This window comes from Sycon ciliatum, chromosome 1 (genome assembly GCF_964019385.1).
Source record: "Sycon ciliatum chromosome 1, ocSycCili1.1, whole genome shotgun sequence".
NCBI lineage: Eukaryota > Metazoa > Porifera > Calcarea > Leucosolenida > Sycettidae > Sycon > Sycon ciliatum.
Genome location: NC_088643.1, coordinates 94149825 through 94166419, shown reverse-complemented (window position 1 = coordinate 94166419; position 16595 = coordinate 94149825). Strand labels below are relative to the sequence as shown.

At 47.3% G+C, this 16595-nt stretch overlaps 1 protein-coding gene across 1 annotated transcript in view; it reads right to left on the bottom strand.

The window, feature by feature from the left end:
- Nucleotides 1-16595, bottom strand: part of LOC135806592 (von Willebrand factor-like) — a 140491-nt gene that overhangs the window by 1644 nt on the left and 122252 nt on the right. Inside the window, exons 95-104 of the mRNA XM_065320794.1 lie at nucleotides 13806-13866; nucleotides 13188-13234; nucleotides 12688-12760; nucleotides 11655-11686; nucleotides 9572-9641; nucleotides 7713-7750; nucleotides 6650-6737; nucleotides 5647-5690; nucleotides 3209-3266; nucleotides 1214-1260 (exon numbers count right to left, since the gene is read on the bottom strand). Coding sequence (XP_065176866.1) covers nucleotides 1214-1260; nucleotides 3209-3266; nucleotides 5647-5690; nucleotides 6650-6737; nucleotides 7713-7750; nucleotides 9572-9641; nucleotides 11655-11686; nucleotides 12688-12760; nucleotides 13188-13234; nucleotides 13806-13866 — 558 coding nt within the window. The remainder of the gene's footprint in view (nucleotides 1-1213; nucleotides 1261-3208; nucleotides 3267-5646; nucleotides 5691-6649; nucleotides 6738-7712; nucleotides 7751-9571; nucleotides 9642-11654; nucleotides 11687-12687; nucleotides 12761-13187; nucleotides 13235-13805; nucleotides 13867-16595) is intronic.

The following is a 16595-nucleotide window of genomic DNA, read 5'->3' as shown; positions in this document are numbered from 1 at the left end:
CAGTATCGATTTTTTATCAAAACTCACGATTTATCCTTTCCTTTTTGGCCTTGTGGTAATGAATGCTGTCTGCTGACCATGAAGTTGTGAGTTCAAATCCCAACCTATCCTCAAGTCAAACTTTTTTTCTTCATTGTTTTGGTGATCAAGCTGGTACAAGACAAAAAAGATGGCTGCACCAAACGACTTGTTGTTGTTGGAGCTCGCGCTTCCTGCCGAACTGACTGACACTTGACTGGCTCACGCCATGTGAACACACCCACAACACTGCAATGGTGTGAGTGAATATGGAAGTCATCGCGCTGTAGCTTTTTGAGATTTATTGTAGTATTTCAAGATCTTCAAGATCGCCAATTTATTTGAATTTAGCAGTCAACGCCGTCTTCTATCAGCGTTCACAAGCGTCTGCTTTCCTCAAAATGTTGTCGAAATCACACGGATAGCTTTGCCAAGTCATGGCCTTGGGAATGAGTCCGTGTCGATGTCGTTTTCGTCACACGGTGAGTAAATTGCATCGCAGCTCAAAGAAACTATTTTGGTCACAAGACGAATTGGGACCCATGCCGCTCGTCAACATTAACAACATTTTCGTTTCGACATGTCCTCTCTGACTCCATTATCGATACGAAGAAGAACTCGTTTGTTGTAAGCCAGACGACAGACGTACATGTACATGACTGTATCAACGTGAGTGAGTTGTCATTTTTCCTGCTTTCGCGCGGAATATTTCTTCGAGTTCACAGTGAGTTTTTCCAGGCAGCGCTCGAGTGCTCATACGGTAAGACGCCAAACTCCGCGGGCGATCGCCAGGATTGCAAATCTTTTTGAAACGGACTGTAGCTGAGACATTGTGAAGATCATAAACCATGGGTGATGAGTGGTGAGATTTGATGCCAGACTGCGGTAGGGCTGCTGTGGATACTGTGAATATGACATGGAGACTCAGTACCAATTCGGCCTCGGAAGCCATTTCTACTCGCGAAATCAAATAAAACAAAAAAATGCACATTACACACAGCATACAGAATTGGGTACACGTTACATACATAGTAAAATGAAGTTTCCAGAATGCCTGCTGGCTCAATGCAGGCATGTCAAAGGCATACAATACTATTATAGGTAGGTGGTAGTGGACAAGTTCATGCAGTGGTAAGCCAGGGGATGGGGACTGCACAGCAGTCTTATTCAGTTATTGTACTGATGCAGCACTCACCTGTGGACAGGAAAGTGGCGGGCACTTTACCACTGAGCATTTGTCAACTGAACAAACAAGTACAGCAGACAGTGAACAACATGCCATCAAACAAGCTGCAGAGAAGTGCTGTGAGCTTTAAAGCGGGCATCCACCAACCAGATGGAGCACTTCAAAAGTACCATTTATGATTTCCTATTCGGATAACGAGCTGTTCAAACGAGGCGTGAGAGGTTCACACGTCTGCTAATAAAGGGTAATGGACACTGCGAGGCAAGGAGGTTACCTAAGGAGGGCAGACCAATGTCAGGAAAATACAGTTGTCTGCTAAAGCTGATCAGGAACTTCTTGCACGGTGAACTCAAGTGTACTACTTCCTCCGCGTCATTAAAATTGTCGCTTCCCAGAGCGATTCTTCGAATTTATTTTGTCCACTCGAAGGGCAAAGAAATCAGGTGGAAATTGAGGCAGAGCATTGTCTACGGACCAAGCTTTAGTGTGTGGCCTCCCGCTTCGCTTCACTTGCAGCTTAGGTCGACGCCTTCATCAGAGTTTGAGGCAGACCCTTCAGCACTCAACACTCTGAACAAGATGCGCGTTCAAATTCAGGTCAAGAAACTTCGTTTTCAAGCGATCCATGCCTCCAGGTGGCAGGCGATGAAGGCAAGCTAGCATTTTTCAAGTACAGTCGAATGTCACCTATCCGACCACTTCGGGAATCAGGCATGTTGGATAACTGATACGTTGGATAACTGATATCATTTTTTATGTGCATATATGGCTGGATTTCACTGATTTATGTACACAACACCCAAATATTAGTGTTGAAACGATCTCACCGGATACTCGTTAGCTTGCTCGCCAGAAACTCGGCTCGTTTGTGCGGCCAGCTCGTTTGCACTAACGAGCACCGTACACCGTACTCCGTACACATATATGTACATGGCTGTACATGTCGACCGGGGAGTCGTAAACTATTTTACGACTCCCTGGTCGATCGAGAGTCCAGTCCCGCGCAAAGTGAAAATCACTCGCAGTTACAGGTGACTGTATGCCTGCACGACACTTGAGTTGTTTCAGTTGTCGTTGCAGCTTTGGTGGACTCTACTGATGTCTTGTTCCGCATCTGCTGACCTGTCGCAGGATATGCTTCGGTCACCTCTCCATTCGAGTGAAAGTTACGCTCAGTCGTTTGGAAGTTTTCTCCCGCGATGCAGCGAAGACCAGGGCTACTTGCAATCTTTGCAAAACGGTCTATTCTTACAAAGGCTAATCGACGACGGCGCTGAAAAGACATCTCGACACCAAACAGCAATCCGAACGTGAAGCTGCAGCAACCCCAAATGCCGGCGGTGATAATTGAACCAGCTGAAAAAATCGAACTAATACTTAGAAAAAAAATTATTCAAAAAAATAATCATATTTGCCACATCAATGAAACTCGTTAGCTCGCTCGATAGCTTGCTCGTTAGTGGAACTGATCGCTCGTTTGTTATAGATACGCTCGTTTCAACACTACCAAATATATTCATGCATATGCATGAATTGCTCCATGTACACATACATGTTAGCATACTTGACCACATCTACTTCAAGTAAATGCAAAATTACACCGTATAATATATATAATTATAATATAGGCTGCTCTAGTGCTGCTGCATCGCGCAATGCCCGCTACTTTTTGTAGTTTGAGCACTCTGGCGCTAGAGCGACGAGCTATCTTAATGTCTGTGGTGCCGCCTTTGCACCATGGCTGGTAGCTCGGCCTATTTAGCTCGTAGCTGTACTGATGAGGCCTTTATGGCCGAAACAGCTTGCTGTCTACAGCATCGGGTATCACGCTCCTCGGCTTTCGCCTTGTTGAGCACTCTCAATAGGCTACATTGCATGCTGAAGCTCAAGGCAGACTGGTCTAACATGCCTACATTGCATGCTGAAGCTCAAGGCAGACTGGTCTAACATGCCTACATTGCATTCTGCATTCTGCATGCTCAGTCCAGGGGACAAGCAACTCACCACATTTGCCCTCATCACAGCCACACTCATTCTTGGTGATCACCAACGTCTTATTGCACTGGACAATGGGAACACATCAAAGTAGAAGGATGCAGGGATTAAGGGGAAACCCCACCATGACCGTAGTGCATTGGAGATGGCATCCTTTTGTTTTGGAATCTAGACCATGAATATAATTTCAGTCAACTTCGCTAATAACGACTGCGGATATAACGACAATTCGCGAATAACGACAGAATTTCCAAGTCTAGAGCAAGTCCCATCCCACTGTAATACATACTATTATTATAATGAGACTTCGGGTATAACGACACTTCGCGAATAAGGACACCTTTTTGATGCCCCGCCGAGTGTCGTTATAAGCGAAGTTGACTGTATAAGGTTATTATTGACATGTCCGTGCTGAGCACTTATGTACTACGGCATGGGAAGGGTCACAACAATAATTATATTGAAGTGACAAAAATTCACAGGAAATAATTAGGAATGGCCAGGATCAGGACAAAACAGACTATGCTGGGATAGTATAGACTCAAGACTATTGGCACGAGATGCCAGGGCCACCAAGATGATAGCCAGGGAATTGGATTACCGGCTGGCTTATTTTTTTTGCACAGTTCCGCAAGTCTGCATCACTCCACACGTGCACAGTACTGCATGGTAATGTAGGACTATCACTCCTTGTTTTACTCAAACGGAGTAGCAATGAACCAGCAGAGTAATAAGAACTATGAAGTGCTATCTACTAGTATTTACATGCAAGCAAACTACCCTGCGTACAGTACTGTTGCCTGCCCAAGAACTGGGGTTCAGCCTCGTAGCAAGAACTGGGGTTCAGCCTCGTAGCAAGAACTGGGGTTCAGCCTCGTAGCAAGAACTGGGGTTCAGCCTCGTAACAAGAACTGGGGTTCAGCCTCGTAGCAAGAACTGGGGTTCAGCCTCGTAGCAAGAACTGGGGTTCAGCCTCGTAGCAAGAACTGGGGTTCAGCCTCGTAGCAAGAACTGGGGTTCAGCCTCGTAGCAAGAACTGGGGTTCAGCCTCGTAGCAAGAACTGGGGTTCAGCCTCGTAGCAAGAACTGGGGTTCAGCCTCGTAGCAAGAACTGGGGTTCAGCCTCGTAGCAAGAACTGGGGTTCAGCCTCGTAGCAAGAACTGGGGTTCAGCCTCGTAGCAAGAACTGGGGTTCAGCCTCATAGCAAGAACTGGGGTTCAGCCTCGTAGCAAGAACTGGGGTTCAGCCTCGTAGCAAGAACTGGGGTTCAGCCTCGTAGCAAGAACTGGGGTTCAGCCTCGTAGCAAGAACTGGGGTTCAGCCTCGTAGCAAGAACTGGGGTTCAGCCTCGTAGCAAGAACTGGGGTTCAGCCTCGTAGCAAGAACTGGGGTTCAGCCTCGTAGCAAGAACTGGGGTTCAGCCTCGTAGCCCAGGTCGTTCTTATTTCAATCATTCAATGTACTACAATGTAAAGTCTATGTGCAGTTAAGTCACTGCGCCCATATTGGTGTGCTACGCTAGGAGACATCCCAGCCTGTTTATTCTTCGGCGGTGCTCCGTTCATAGGTACCCACCAGTGCTGTAGGCGTTCTGGTCGTTGTTCAATCAGCAATTCTACATCAGCCTGGCTGTTGATTGTGAAAGGGATGGCCAGGAGTTGAGGGGGGGGGGGCGGACGCTACACTATGGTGGTTTGGCTACAACCCTGCGCACCCTGCGCACCCTGCACCGCCCTGCACACCCTGCACCGCCCTGCACATTTGTATACAGCCATGTACAGCCATGCACAGTCATGCACCGCCATGCACATTATAGTGTGGAAATGTGCAGAGCGTAATGGTTTCGGTTTACAATTCAAAACTGTCAAAATTAGGAATACATTGGCACACTTTCAACAATCCATCAAAAACAGTTGAGGTGGCAATACCTAATTGCTTGATGTTCCAGGTACAGCTAGCTATCGTATGCAGTGTGTAGCATTGAACACAGGAGTATTTGCTGGCAAATACACTGATACACTGATGATGTACTGCAGTCTGTATTACAGTTAGTACAGTGTGAGGTATGAGCAAGAGTACATAACCTCCCGGAGTGTGCAACGCCTGATCCAGCTCTGCATAGGGTCTTGGTCGAGCGTAGCCGGATCTTCTGATGTCATGCATACACTCCACACCAGCGCAAGGCCGGTCTCGAGGCAGGGCACCGTTGTTTTTGATCCAAGAGTACCCGCGACTCCCCGGGTTCCCCTCAGAAGTGTACGGTATTATGACGCAAAAATCCGATTCCGCTCGACCAAGACCCTATGCAGAGCTGGATCAGGCGTTGCACACTCTGGGGGGTTATGTACTCTTGGTATGACTTGTCAGCCTACACTGAGTACATGCGTTAGTGTTATCATACGTTGGTGTTAGGTAGACATTTCAGCAGTAGGAGCAGATTACTTACGTCATCGCATGTCTTATTGACGGCACTGCAATTTAGTGGACACACTGGAGAACAGAGGGAAACAATACACACAGCATTCAAGCAGAGGCAGTGTGACTTCCATGACTCACTACACAAATGCACACCTCCAGGGCTGCACACAACCACACACACACACACACAACCACACACACAGCCGCACACAACCACACACACAGCCGCACACAACCACACAGCCACACAGCCACACACACACACACACACACACGCACGCACGCACACACACACAGCCGCACACAGCCGCACACAAGCGCACCCCCCCCCCCCACACACACACGCAGCCGCACACACACACACACACACACACACACACACACACACACACACACACACAACCGCACACATCACTGCGCACACGCAGCCTGCACACAACCACACACGCACACACACACACACACACACACACACACACACACACACAAAACCGCACATAGTTCTGTGTCATCCGTGTTTTCAGACGTCCATGCACAAATGTGTCTGCATACGGTGCATATTTACTAGGCGGATTTCAAGCAGTACATCATGTATAGATCAGATGTATAGAATGTGTAGTAATACGTCATGTATAGAATGTGTAGTAATACGTCATGTATAGAATGTGTAGTAATACGTCATGTATAGAATGTGTAGTAATACGTCATGTATAGAATGTGTAGTAATACGTCATGTATAGAATGTGTAGTAATACGTCATGTATAGAATGTGTAGTAATACGTCATGTATAGAATGTGTAGTAATACGTCATGTATAGAATTGCAGAATGTGACATGGAGACGTTTCAACAAACACGCACAGTCAGTACAATGAGATTCCAGTAGATGCAGCAATCATGCATGTCCGGTATCCTGGGAAGATCATCGTGAGTCCGGTATCCTGGGAAGATCATCGTGTGTCTTACACCACAGCCGGATAACACAACATAAACACAAACACATGGCATGCGAACATGGCCTCCTCTACTCACCGCATTCTGTTACGTTGCAGCAGCTACAGTTTTCTCCGGACGGAATGAGAGGTGATACAAAAGTTGTGTTAAGAATTTTCGGTGAGTACTAGATAGAAAAGGGACATTGACATTGACATTGGTTGCACCATGTTAGAAGTGGTTAGAGGAAAAAACAGTGAAACTCAGTGCAATACCGGATAGTCAGAAATAACTGGCAAGTTAGATAGCATACTGCACTAATCATCATCATCATCATCAATTTTAGCAGGTCTGGGGGCCACAGAGTTCCCAGATAAATATGAGCAGGTCTGAGGCCACAGAGTTCCCAGATCAGTGTCAAGTGCAGGTCTGGGGCCACACAGTACCCAGCGCATGCTGGATTCCTGAGATCAAATTTCATTGAGCAACACTGAATCAAATCTGAAACATGATTTGGACGAAAAACCCACTGACCATAGCTGCCCTAATTCTTTCCCAAAACCAGTCATTGCCCTTGAGTGGACATTCTGGATGCATGCAAGGTTTGGAGTGTCCTAACTCTATAATTATAGTACTGTAAAAGCAGAAATTTTCGGTGGTGTTCTATTTCCCGTAACTTCAGTGCCGACAATTTGTACCTAAAATAAAGCGCAATCAAAAATTTCGGTACTATAAAATAGTACTAGTACACTTACCTGGAAAACGAGTTTACCGAAAATTTCCCTCCAACGAACCGCCGATTTTTGGAAAATACCGAAAAATTTACACCACCGAAAATTTCTGCTTTTACAGTAGCTATATGCTGCAGTGGACATCGTCCAAGCGATAATCTGTACTCTGCCATCACAAATAGTACTCCTTGATAATCTGTACTCTGCCATCACAAATAGTACTCCTTGATAATCTGTACTCTGCCATCACAAATAGTACTCCTTGATAATCTGTACTCTGCCATCACAAATAGTACTCCTTGATAATCTGTACTCTGCCATCACAAATAGTACTCCTTGATCATTTGTACTCTGCCAACAAAAATAGTACTCCTTGATAATCTGTACTCTGCCAACAAAATAGTACTTGCCACTAGCATAACAGTACTCACACAAGGCGGAGGTGGAGGGCACAGGGATGGCTTACACTCTGCACATGGAGCAAAGGTGGAATGGAAGAAAAACAGTATTCTCAATACAAATTATGCGGGTTGCCCGTCTATCCGTCTGCCTTCTTGGACTGCTGATACTAAACTAGAATCGAGGCTAGTTTTTACAATGCCAAACTAGAGTTTCATTGTCTATCAACTGCTTTTTTTAAAGGGTAGTAACACCTACAGTGATAATAGTGACCAAAGTGCTACCAGCATAGCCTTCATATACATATAATTACAGCCTTCATATTATAGAGTAAGATCAAGAAATTCGGAGAAACTCGGAGTAAGTTCTCAGTTGTCCTTTCCTCAACGACTTGTAGCCTTCACATACAGCGTATAGTGCGCACTTTAGATGCGCTATTTCAGGCATCAAATCGCACGTGAGCACTATGCTCCGAATATGAGAATGCATGCACTTTGAAAAGTAGTGCAATGTATCAAACTGTTGCTAAGTTCAGCCCTCACCAACGCTGTACAAAGCGTCACTGGCCCGTTTCTCAACGGTCGCGCTAATCGACCAATCAGCGTACAGCTAATGTACCAAAATTCTCAAACTTGCCGTAATTCCTTGGTTCCTACGGTGTAGTTTCCAAAGATTTTTTATGGACCAACGGCTTCTTTCGATAGATACCAACAGATCGTCCGCTTCGAATTTTTCGATTTGATTGCCGTTTGGCCGAAAATTACCTCCGAAACCGGCCTCCACTCGTTTCACTTCAAGGCTTTCCAGGTGGACGGCATCGCAATTCGGAAGCGGAGAAAGGATAGCCAGTGAAAAAAGAAAAACAACGACGTATTGGTTGTCAAAATCGACCAAGAAATGAATTCAATAGACCCGTTTCCGTGCTGCGCCCTCGCGGCCCGCGCGAGTGCGAAAGGGATTCTTTCTCGACAAAACAAACAACAACTATGCGCAGTACATGCAGGTGCTTTTTGCAGTGCAGTACACTGACATCACTGCACTGGCTGTACCGTATACCTTAGGAATATCCTGTTCTTTTCCAAGGCATGATTGTGGCTAGTGGGAGAACTCAGCCACCTGAAGCTTTCATAAAGGAAGAAGTAGTAGGTGGATGAGTTCGCCAGAAAATGGAACGACAAGAAAATAGCCTGATACTGTCGCTTTCGGGCGCTCATGAGACGACGGCAAGATAGGACTGAAACGATCGACAGTCTGTCTCGACGCAAAAGAAACTCTTCTAGGAGAAGCTCGACGTGCTGTAGAGTTTGCAGTATTCTGCTGGAAGAAGACAAGAGAACTAAACGCAGACTACAGCGTGGAGCTGAAGCACGAGCGAAGCAAAAGCTGAAGCAAAAGCTGAGCGAGTTCGAAGAAATGGGGAAACACAGGAAAATGAGTGGGCGAGATGATCTTTAGCTCGAAGCTCGCGCTAAGACACGCGGTGGGCACGTGCGCCTACAGGTAGCGCGGCCAGCCACCATGTTTTCAAAATGGAGGTCAACGCTTTTGAAATCCGTGTAGACGATGGTGAGGGCTGAAGTTTGCCACCTCTGAGTCTATGACTCTGCACAAGCCATAACCATGCATTTGTGGTGTCTTCTGCCAGCTACACTGCAAAATTATGCAAGATGGATTCAAGACCCATAGGTAACATATGCAGCATATATGGCAGTAGGGTAGCTTTCCAAAGTACCAAATACAGCACAACCGAGGCAGGAGCTGCATGCACACAGCATCTGTATAACCTGGGTGTTGTCACGTGCACGCACACACGTGCACGTACACACACACATACACACACATACACACACATACACACACACACACACACACACACACACAAATCACTTACGAAGCTGTCTAGTACAATCGGGGCTGTCCAAAACGCACACTTCCGGCATTTCATTGTAGTCAGTGTGGCTCTGAACAGCAAAGCATAACACAGTGTATAGCATACAGTACACACAACACAGTGTATAGCATACAGTACACACAACACAGTGTATAGCAGAGAACACACAACACAGTGTACAGCAGAGTACGCACAACACAGTGTACTTCCTCCACGTCATTAAAAGTGTCGCTTCCCAGAGCGATTTTTCAAATTTATTTTGTCCACTCGAAGGGCAAAGAAATCAGCTAGAAATTGAGGCGGAGCGTTGTCGACGAACCAAGCTTTAGTTTGTAGCCTCCCGCTTCGCTGCACTTGCAGCTAAAGTCGACGTCTTGATCAGAATTTGAGGCAGACCCTTCAGCACTCAACAATACGCTGAACAAGACGCGCGTTCAAATTCAGGCCAAGAAACTTTGTTTTCAAGCGATCCATGCCTCCAGGTGGCAGGCATTGACGGCAAACTAGTAATTTTCAAGTACACTGTAACAGCCTTCCAGCGGGACAGGGTGAGCAGTTCCGCACCTTCTTTCCTTGGCAAGCGCTTCGCTGATTTTGTTGGTGTTTTGAGACCTGCTACCTTCGCAGCAACATGCGCCACACGTAGCGCATTATAGGAATTTGAGAACATTTTGTTCTTGCTGTCGTCAACTTCAGCATTTCGAATTCAGGAGACATAGCAGGATTCTTATACCCGATCTTGCAGTCTTGATAAATGCCCACGCGAATGATGTGGGATGGCACGATTTCCAGGAAAAACGATACGCGCTCTGGAGCGGAATAGTGCGGAGCGCGATGAAGTTGTTTGGTGTAGAGGAGAGCTCCGACAAAGTCCGAGACCACCACGGCTTCAGTAGCAAGTAGACTCTGTGCAGAAAGGGTCGCACCAATGTTTGAACACAGAAAACAACGATTCTGACAGTCTCACTAAGACGAGCAAGTCACAAACATTGCGATGTGCGAAGCGACAATTTTAATGACGCGGAGGAAGTACTAGTATAGCACAATCCACTGAGTGACCAAGAACAGCTCACTTCATCTAGGCACTAGGATCCAGGACTGGTGCATGCACAAAGCAGCAGTGTACGTGGCTGCTCATCCAACCACCACACACACACACACACACACACAGTGCTTGAAGGGCATCAATGACACACTTACCACTCTCGAAGCACACTCGTTCATAGGCAATGCAAGTCTTACCACATGTGTTGATGGTATGCAGGCAAGCAAGCGAGTGAGTGAGTGAGTGAGTGAGTGAGTGAGTGAGCGAGTGAGTGAGTGAGTGAGCGAGTGAGCAAGCGAGTGAGTGAGTGAGTGAGTGAGCAAGTGAGTGAGTGAGTGAGTGAGCAAGTGAGTGAGTGAGTGAGTGAGTGAGTGAGTGAGTGAGTGAGCAAGCGAGTGAGTGAGTGAGTGAGTGAGTGAGCAAGTGAGTGAGTGAGTGAGCAAGCGAGCGAGTGAGTGAGTGAGTGAGTGAGCAAGTGAGTGAGTGAGTGAGTGAGTGAGCAAGCGAGTGAGTGAGTGAGTGAGTGAGTGAGCAAGTGAGTGAGTGAGTGAGCAAGCGAGTGAGTGAGTGAGTGAGTGAGTGAGTGAGTGAGCCAGTGGTACTGTGTATCGAACGCATCACAGTGAGTGGTATTGTGTACCTAACGCATTATGAAGACCAATTACACTGGGTCACGGCACAATGTAATCACTTAACTACTTTTGAAGTACAAGTACATGCACCAGCGGGAGTATTCTGTGTTTTCAAAATACCTCACACGTAGATTACAGTATGCACCTGCATATATGCATCCATTAGTCCAGCTATTATTGATAGTCTTCTCTGGTAGGAGTGACTCATCACCGAAAGCTACAGACTAGCATCGCTGTATTCTCCACTCACAAGTTGCAATCAAAACCGACATAGCCAACATTCAAGCATTTTAACATGATGCCCATGTTGGAATTACACCGTTAGTTGGGAGTTGACCTGTCGACAATACGCAAGGATTTGGGTAGGGAGAGCAACTGCAACAAGACAAAGAGATGCTCCACTTACCCTACAAGTGCTGTTGTATGGGCACACTGGCTCTACAGTGACAAGCAAATAGAAGCAATCGCAACACTTGGAACAACACCAATGGATCTGACAGACTACTTAACTGACTACAAGAAACGGTCAGATTGTTCAACAAGAGCGGGTAGTTTTACTGCACAATGTCTCCATCGTTTGACACTGCACGAATAAACACGGTATACACGTGTCGATTCAGCTCGTCTTATCGATCGCGGTTTTATGAGCGGGTCGGATTGATGTTCTTCTTGTTTGCCGCGGCACACAGCCACCCAGTTTCACAGTCTCACAGTCGATTGAGGGTGAGTCAGGGTGTTAGCAAGCCAAACATGTCAGTGTTGTTTGATTGCAATCGTGTGTGTATGCCTTGTGTACATCGAGTACTCATTGCATATGCCGCACGTATTATTCAGCCTCTGAGACACTGCACACATCTGCGGTATGTGACTGGCCTGGCTAGACATGCGTGGACTGGAAAGTGGACTGGACAATGATCAACAAGTCCGAAGTTGTGTAACTGCCTCATGGAATCCAGGCCTGGTGAGCACGAGGCCATGTTCGCATCAAGAAGAAAAGAGAGACTGGGAGAGTACTTGTAAAAGAGCTAGTGCGAGAATGCTTGAAGGAAATGTTTTTCGTCAGTGGAGTTGGAATATGATGGTGTGATGTAATAGGATGGTGTGATGTAATAGGATGGTGTGATGTAATAGGATGGTGTGATGTAATAGGATGGTGTGATGTAATAGGATGGTGTGATGTAATAGGATGGTGTGATGTAATAGGATGGTGTGATGTAATAGGATGGTGTGATGTAATATGATGGTGTGATGTAATAGGATGGTGTGATGTAATAGGATGGTGTGATGTAATAGGATGGTGTGATGTAATAGGATGGTGTGATGTAATAGGATGGTGTGATGTAATAGGATGGTGTGATGTAACTACAAAGTACATGTACACACACAATGACAATCTAGCTATAAATTGGATAACTGATATTAGTATGCGGTAGACATACCACATGTGTAGTTGGAATATTGACATGTGCAATTGTCGGGGGACTCCACCACTGTCTGTGTCATCTTATGTCCCTGAACGTCGGACACAGAAAGAGAGAAATTAATAGCAACGCAGCCACACAGAATTATTCATTTACATTTTTCAGAAGCAGCACATGCCATCATACTTTTAAGTTATTTTAACTCAGTATTTCTACATCTAAAATGTACGTGCCATTTTAAGTTACTGCAGAGAGAAAGATGGCAAGAATGAGAGACAGGGACCGGGACAGGGGCAAAGACAGGGACAGGGGCAAAGACAGGGGCAGGGGCAAAGACAGGGGCAGGGGCAGATACAGGCACAGGAACAGATACAGGGACAGGGATAGGGACAGATACAGGGACAGGGACAGATACAAGGACAGGGACATGGACAGGGACATGGACAGGGGCAGCCTCCCCGGGGACAGGGCAATGGAAAATTGGAAAACGAAAGTATTCCAGTTGCAGTGAGTCTTACCGGTGGACAGCATGTTGAAGGCAAGCTTACATTCACCCTCTTGCACCCTGTTAGGTGGGTAGAAAGAGAACACAAAGTACCGATACGATATTATTCCTCTGAGAAACCATGGGGCGGAAATGTCTGCCTGACAAAGTCATTGCCTTTTCAACAAAGTCGAAGCATTCACTCTACAGATCCCATGCTACATGGGGTCAACATGTGACGCTAGTTAAGTATCTCATTTTCCAGCATACCGGCCTGGCAAAAACACACACACACACACAAGTATCCCACTGTAGTGCTAGAGAGTGATATTATAATCACATGGCCGTCACATGACCGTACAGGGCAACCATGTAGCTTCCAACTCCACAGTCCACACAGCTCTTGCATCTATGGGGATCACGTGATGTCGGCCATGTTGGTTCCACTGTCCACATGTCATGATCACTTTCTGCACAAATTTGGCCACATGACAATCTGATGTGAAACCAGTATATTGGACTTGAACACAAGGCATGCACCAGGACACCAACCAGACAGCTGGTGGGCAACAATGCACAAACTGATTCCTACATCGAACAAACTGTGTGCTGCTTCAAGTCCTTGCGCACTGATGTATACATTACGACATACCGCAAGAAAACTTATCGTGGCACCCATCTGGAGTTCTTCCATTGACCTGAGGCTCCGTGTTCTATACGGCAAAGCACATCCGCCAATACACACACACACACACACACACACACACACACACACACACGCGCACGCACGCACGCACGCACGCACACACACACACACACACACACATACACACACACACACACACACAAAAACACAGTCGCATAGCTTAGTAGACATGCAGGCAAAGGGCGCCGATGCACAGGTAGAGGAGACGGTTTCAAATAGGAGATATGTCGCAAACCGGAACGGACTCAATATTCACTTTCTCTCTTGGTGTTTTAATTAGAAAACATATGTCACAGTGGGACTACGATGTGTTTTACTCCGAGCCAAACTTTCATGGCTCTGCGATGACCAGAAGCGCCATACCAAGCAGGTGAGTTTTTGAAGTGTTGCTTCGCTATGCGACTCGAGTTTTACGTCTTTCGAAAAATCAACTTCTTGTCGCAGGTAAACAGCGGCTTGCCTCTCGCCAATAAAGCACCTTATACCAATGAAAACTAATGGAAGCACACACAAGGCTTGTTACTCTGTACTGGCCGTCGTGGAGCGATAGCAGTTACCTCATTTCAGAGTGAATTTGACGTGCACTCTAAACCTTTCCGGTTTGGAGCCACCTCTGATTTGAAGCAAAAAAATGGGCAACTTGGAGGCAATGGGCCAACACAAAGGAGTGGCTCAGTTCGATTGACACCGGCCTCAGAGCAAACTTCAACATGCCAGTTTCCTCCCACAAACATATTTCGAGTGAACAATCCACGCTGATGATCGGTTTGGGTCTATACAAATTGGCTGTCAAACCGTTCCGGTATCGAACCGTCCCCTCTACTTGACACCCAGACATGATCACAACATCCTATTTTCATGAAATGTCTGCAAACTACATTGCTACAGCATTTCTAAAGCCCTGGATGTACTCCCATTCACTTTAACTCTCAAAGCAACTCTTCTCTCCCTCTCCCTGTGTGTGTGTCCCTGTGTTCACTGGGGACGGTTGTGCTTTTTTGAGCTCCTGCCTACTGAAAGTCCTCGACCTTTGTAAACTTCACGGAGGCCTGAGGCGGCCCTCTTTGGGCCGCCTCTAGGCCAGGGAAAGCGCATGACGGAGGGAAGCATACAGCTGAGAGACGGGACGGCAATTTGGTGCCGTCACTTTTAGTTGTACCCGACGTCGCCGCTCGCGGAGGTTTGACAAGCCCCCGAGCGGATTTCCACAACATCGCGCGATGAAATCTGTCAGAGAGAAGAGAGGGAGATGGAGACGTTGCCTGCTGTGTTTGGGCTCATGGAACGTGAGATCCTTGGTGGAGCGGGACGGCGACATCGACACTGCTTGTGTTTCTGGACGCGTCGTGGAAGACAAAAAAATTCACCGAGTTATTTCTGAACTGAAAAGGCTGAAAGTGGCGGCGGCAGGCCTGCAGGAAACCCACTGGTTTGGACAAAATATCTACGCTGTCAACGGATTTACTGTGATCTGTTCGGGCCGCCCCACTCCTGGCGAAGAGGATAATCGACGTCGAGGTGAGGGAGTTGCTCTTGTTTTGAATCGTGATACAACTTCGGCGTGGAGGGCTGGCGGCTGCGTATGGAACGCGGCGAGTTCTCGGATTGTGAGTGTACGTTTGAAGTACTGTGCAGCTGATGGACCGGATGTTTGGCTCACTCTGGTCAGCGTTTATGCTCCAACGTTTGCTGCGTCGCGGGCATGCAAGGAACTATTTTATGACGATCTACAACGCACTCTGTACGATGTACCCCAGACTGACCATTGTGTAGTGCTTGGCGATTTCAATGCTCGAGTTGGATCTAGTGAGCAGGGTGATGAGTGGTCCACTGTACGTGGTCCGCATGGATTTGGTGCACTGAACTCTTCAGGAGCTGACCTGCTATCATTTGCTGCATTCAATCAGTTGAGTATTTGTAACACCTGGTTCCCCAAGCGAGACCTCTTCAAGCGGACTTGGCAGCACCCAGGCACTTTGAACTGGCACTGTATCGACTACATTCTAGTGCGCCAGGAGGACCGCCGTTGGTGTATGGACACTGCGGTCGCGCGCAGTGCTGAGTGTGGAAGTGACCACCAACTCCTCTGTTTAACTTTTGCACTCCCGTGTGGACGATTAGTTCGGGAGCGCGACCGGGCAAATGTGCGGCGCCGCCGTTATGATGTTGCCCAGCTGCGGGTGCGCACCTCGAACCCGGACTCACCTTCGCCTGCAGAAAGGTACCAAGCTACCATTGCAACCTAGCTTGTAGATACATGGCAAGAACAGCACGACATAGATCAGAAATGGTCCAACGTCAAGGCGGCTATCGACAAGTCTGCTGCGTCTGTCTTGGGCTTCTCCCGGCGTCGCCAACCAGACTGGTTTCAGGAGGCAGAGTCAGCCATCCAGCCATTGCTAGATGAACGGAATCGGTGCTATACCGACTGGCTATGTAGTGGCCAGAGCCGCGACTGCTCGCACTACACAGCGTTTAAGGTGGCTAGATCCAGGGCGCGTGCTTCCATATCCTCGGCTAGGGTAGACTGGATAAAGGCAAAGGCACAGGCGGCCGCAGAGTCGAAATTCAATGGAGCGGTCGTATGGAAGTGCATCCATGACCTCCAGTCTTGTACCCGGGGCCACGCCCCTGTGCGCACTTCCGCCGTGCTGGATGAGAACGGTAACATCTGTAGTTCACCAGAGGAGCAGAGCCACCGGTGGGGAAGACACTTTGACGGTGTTCTCAACGTGG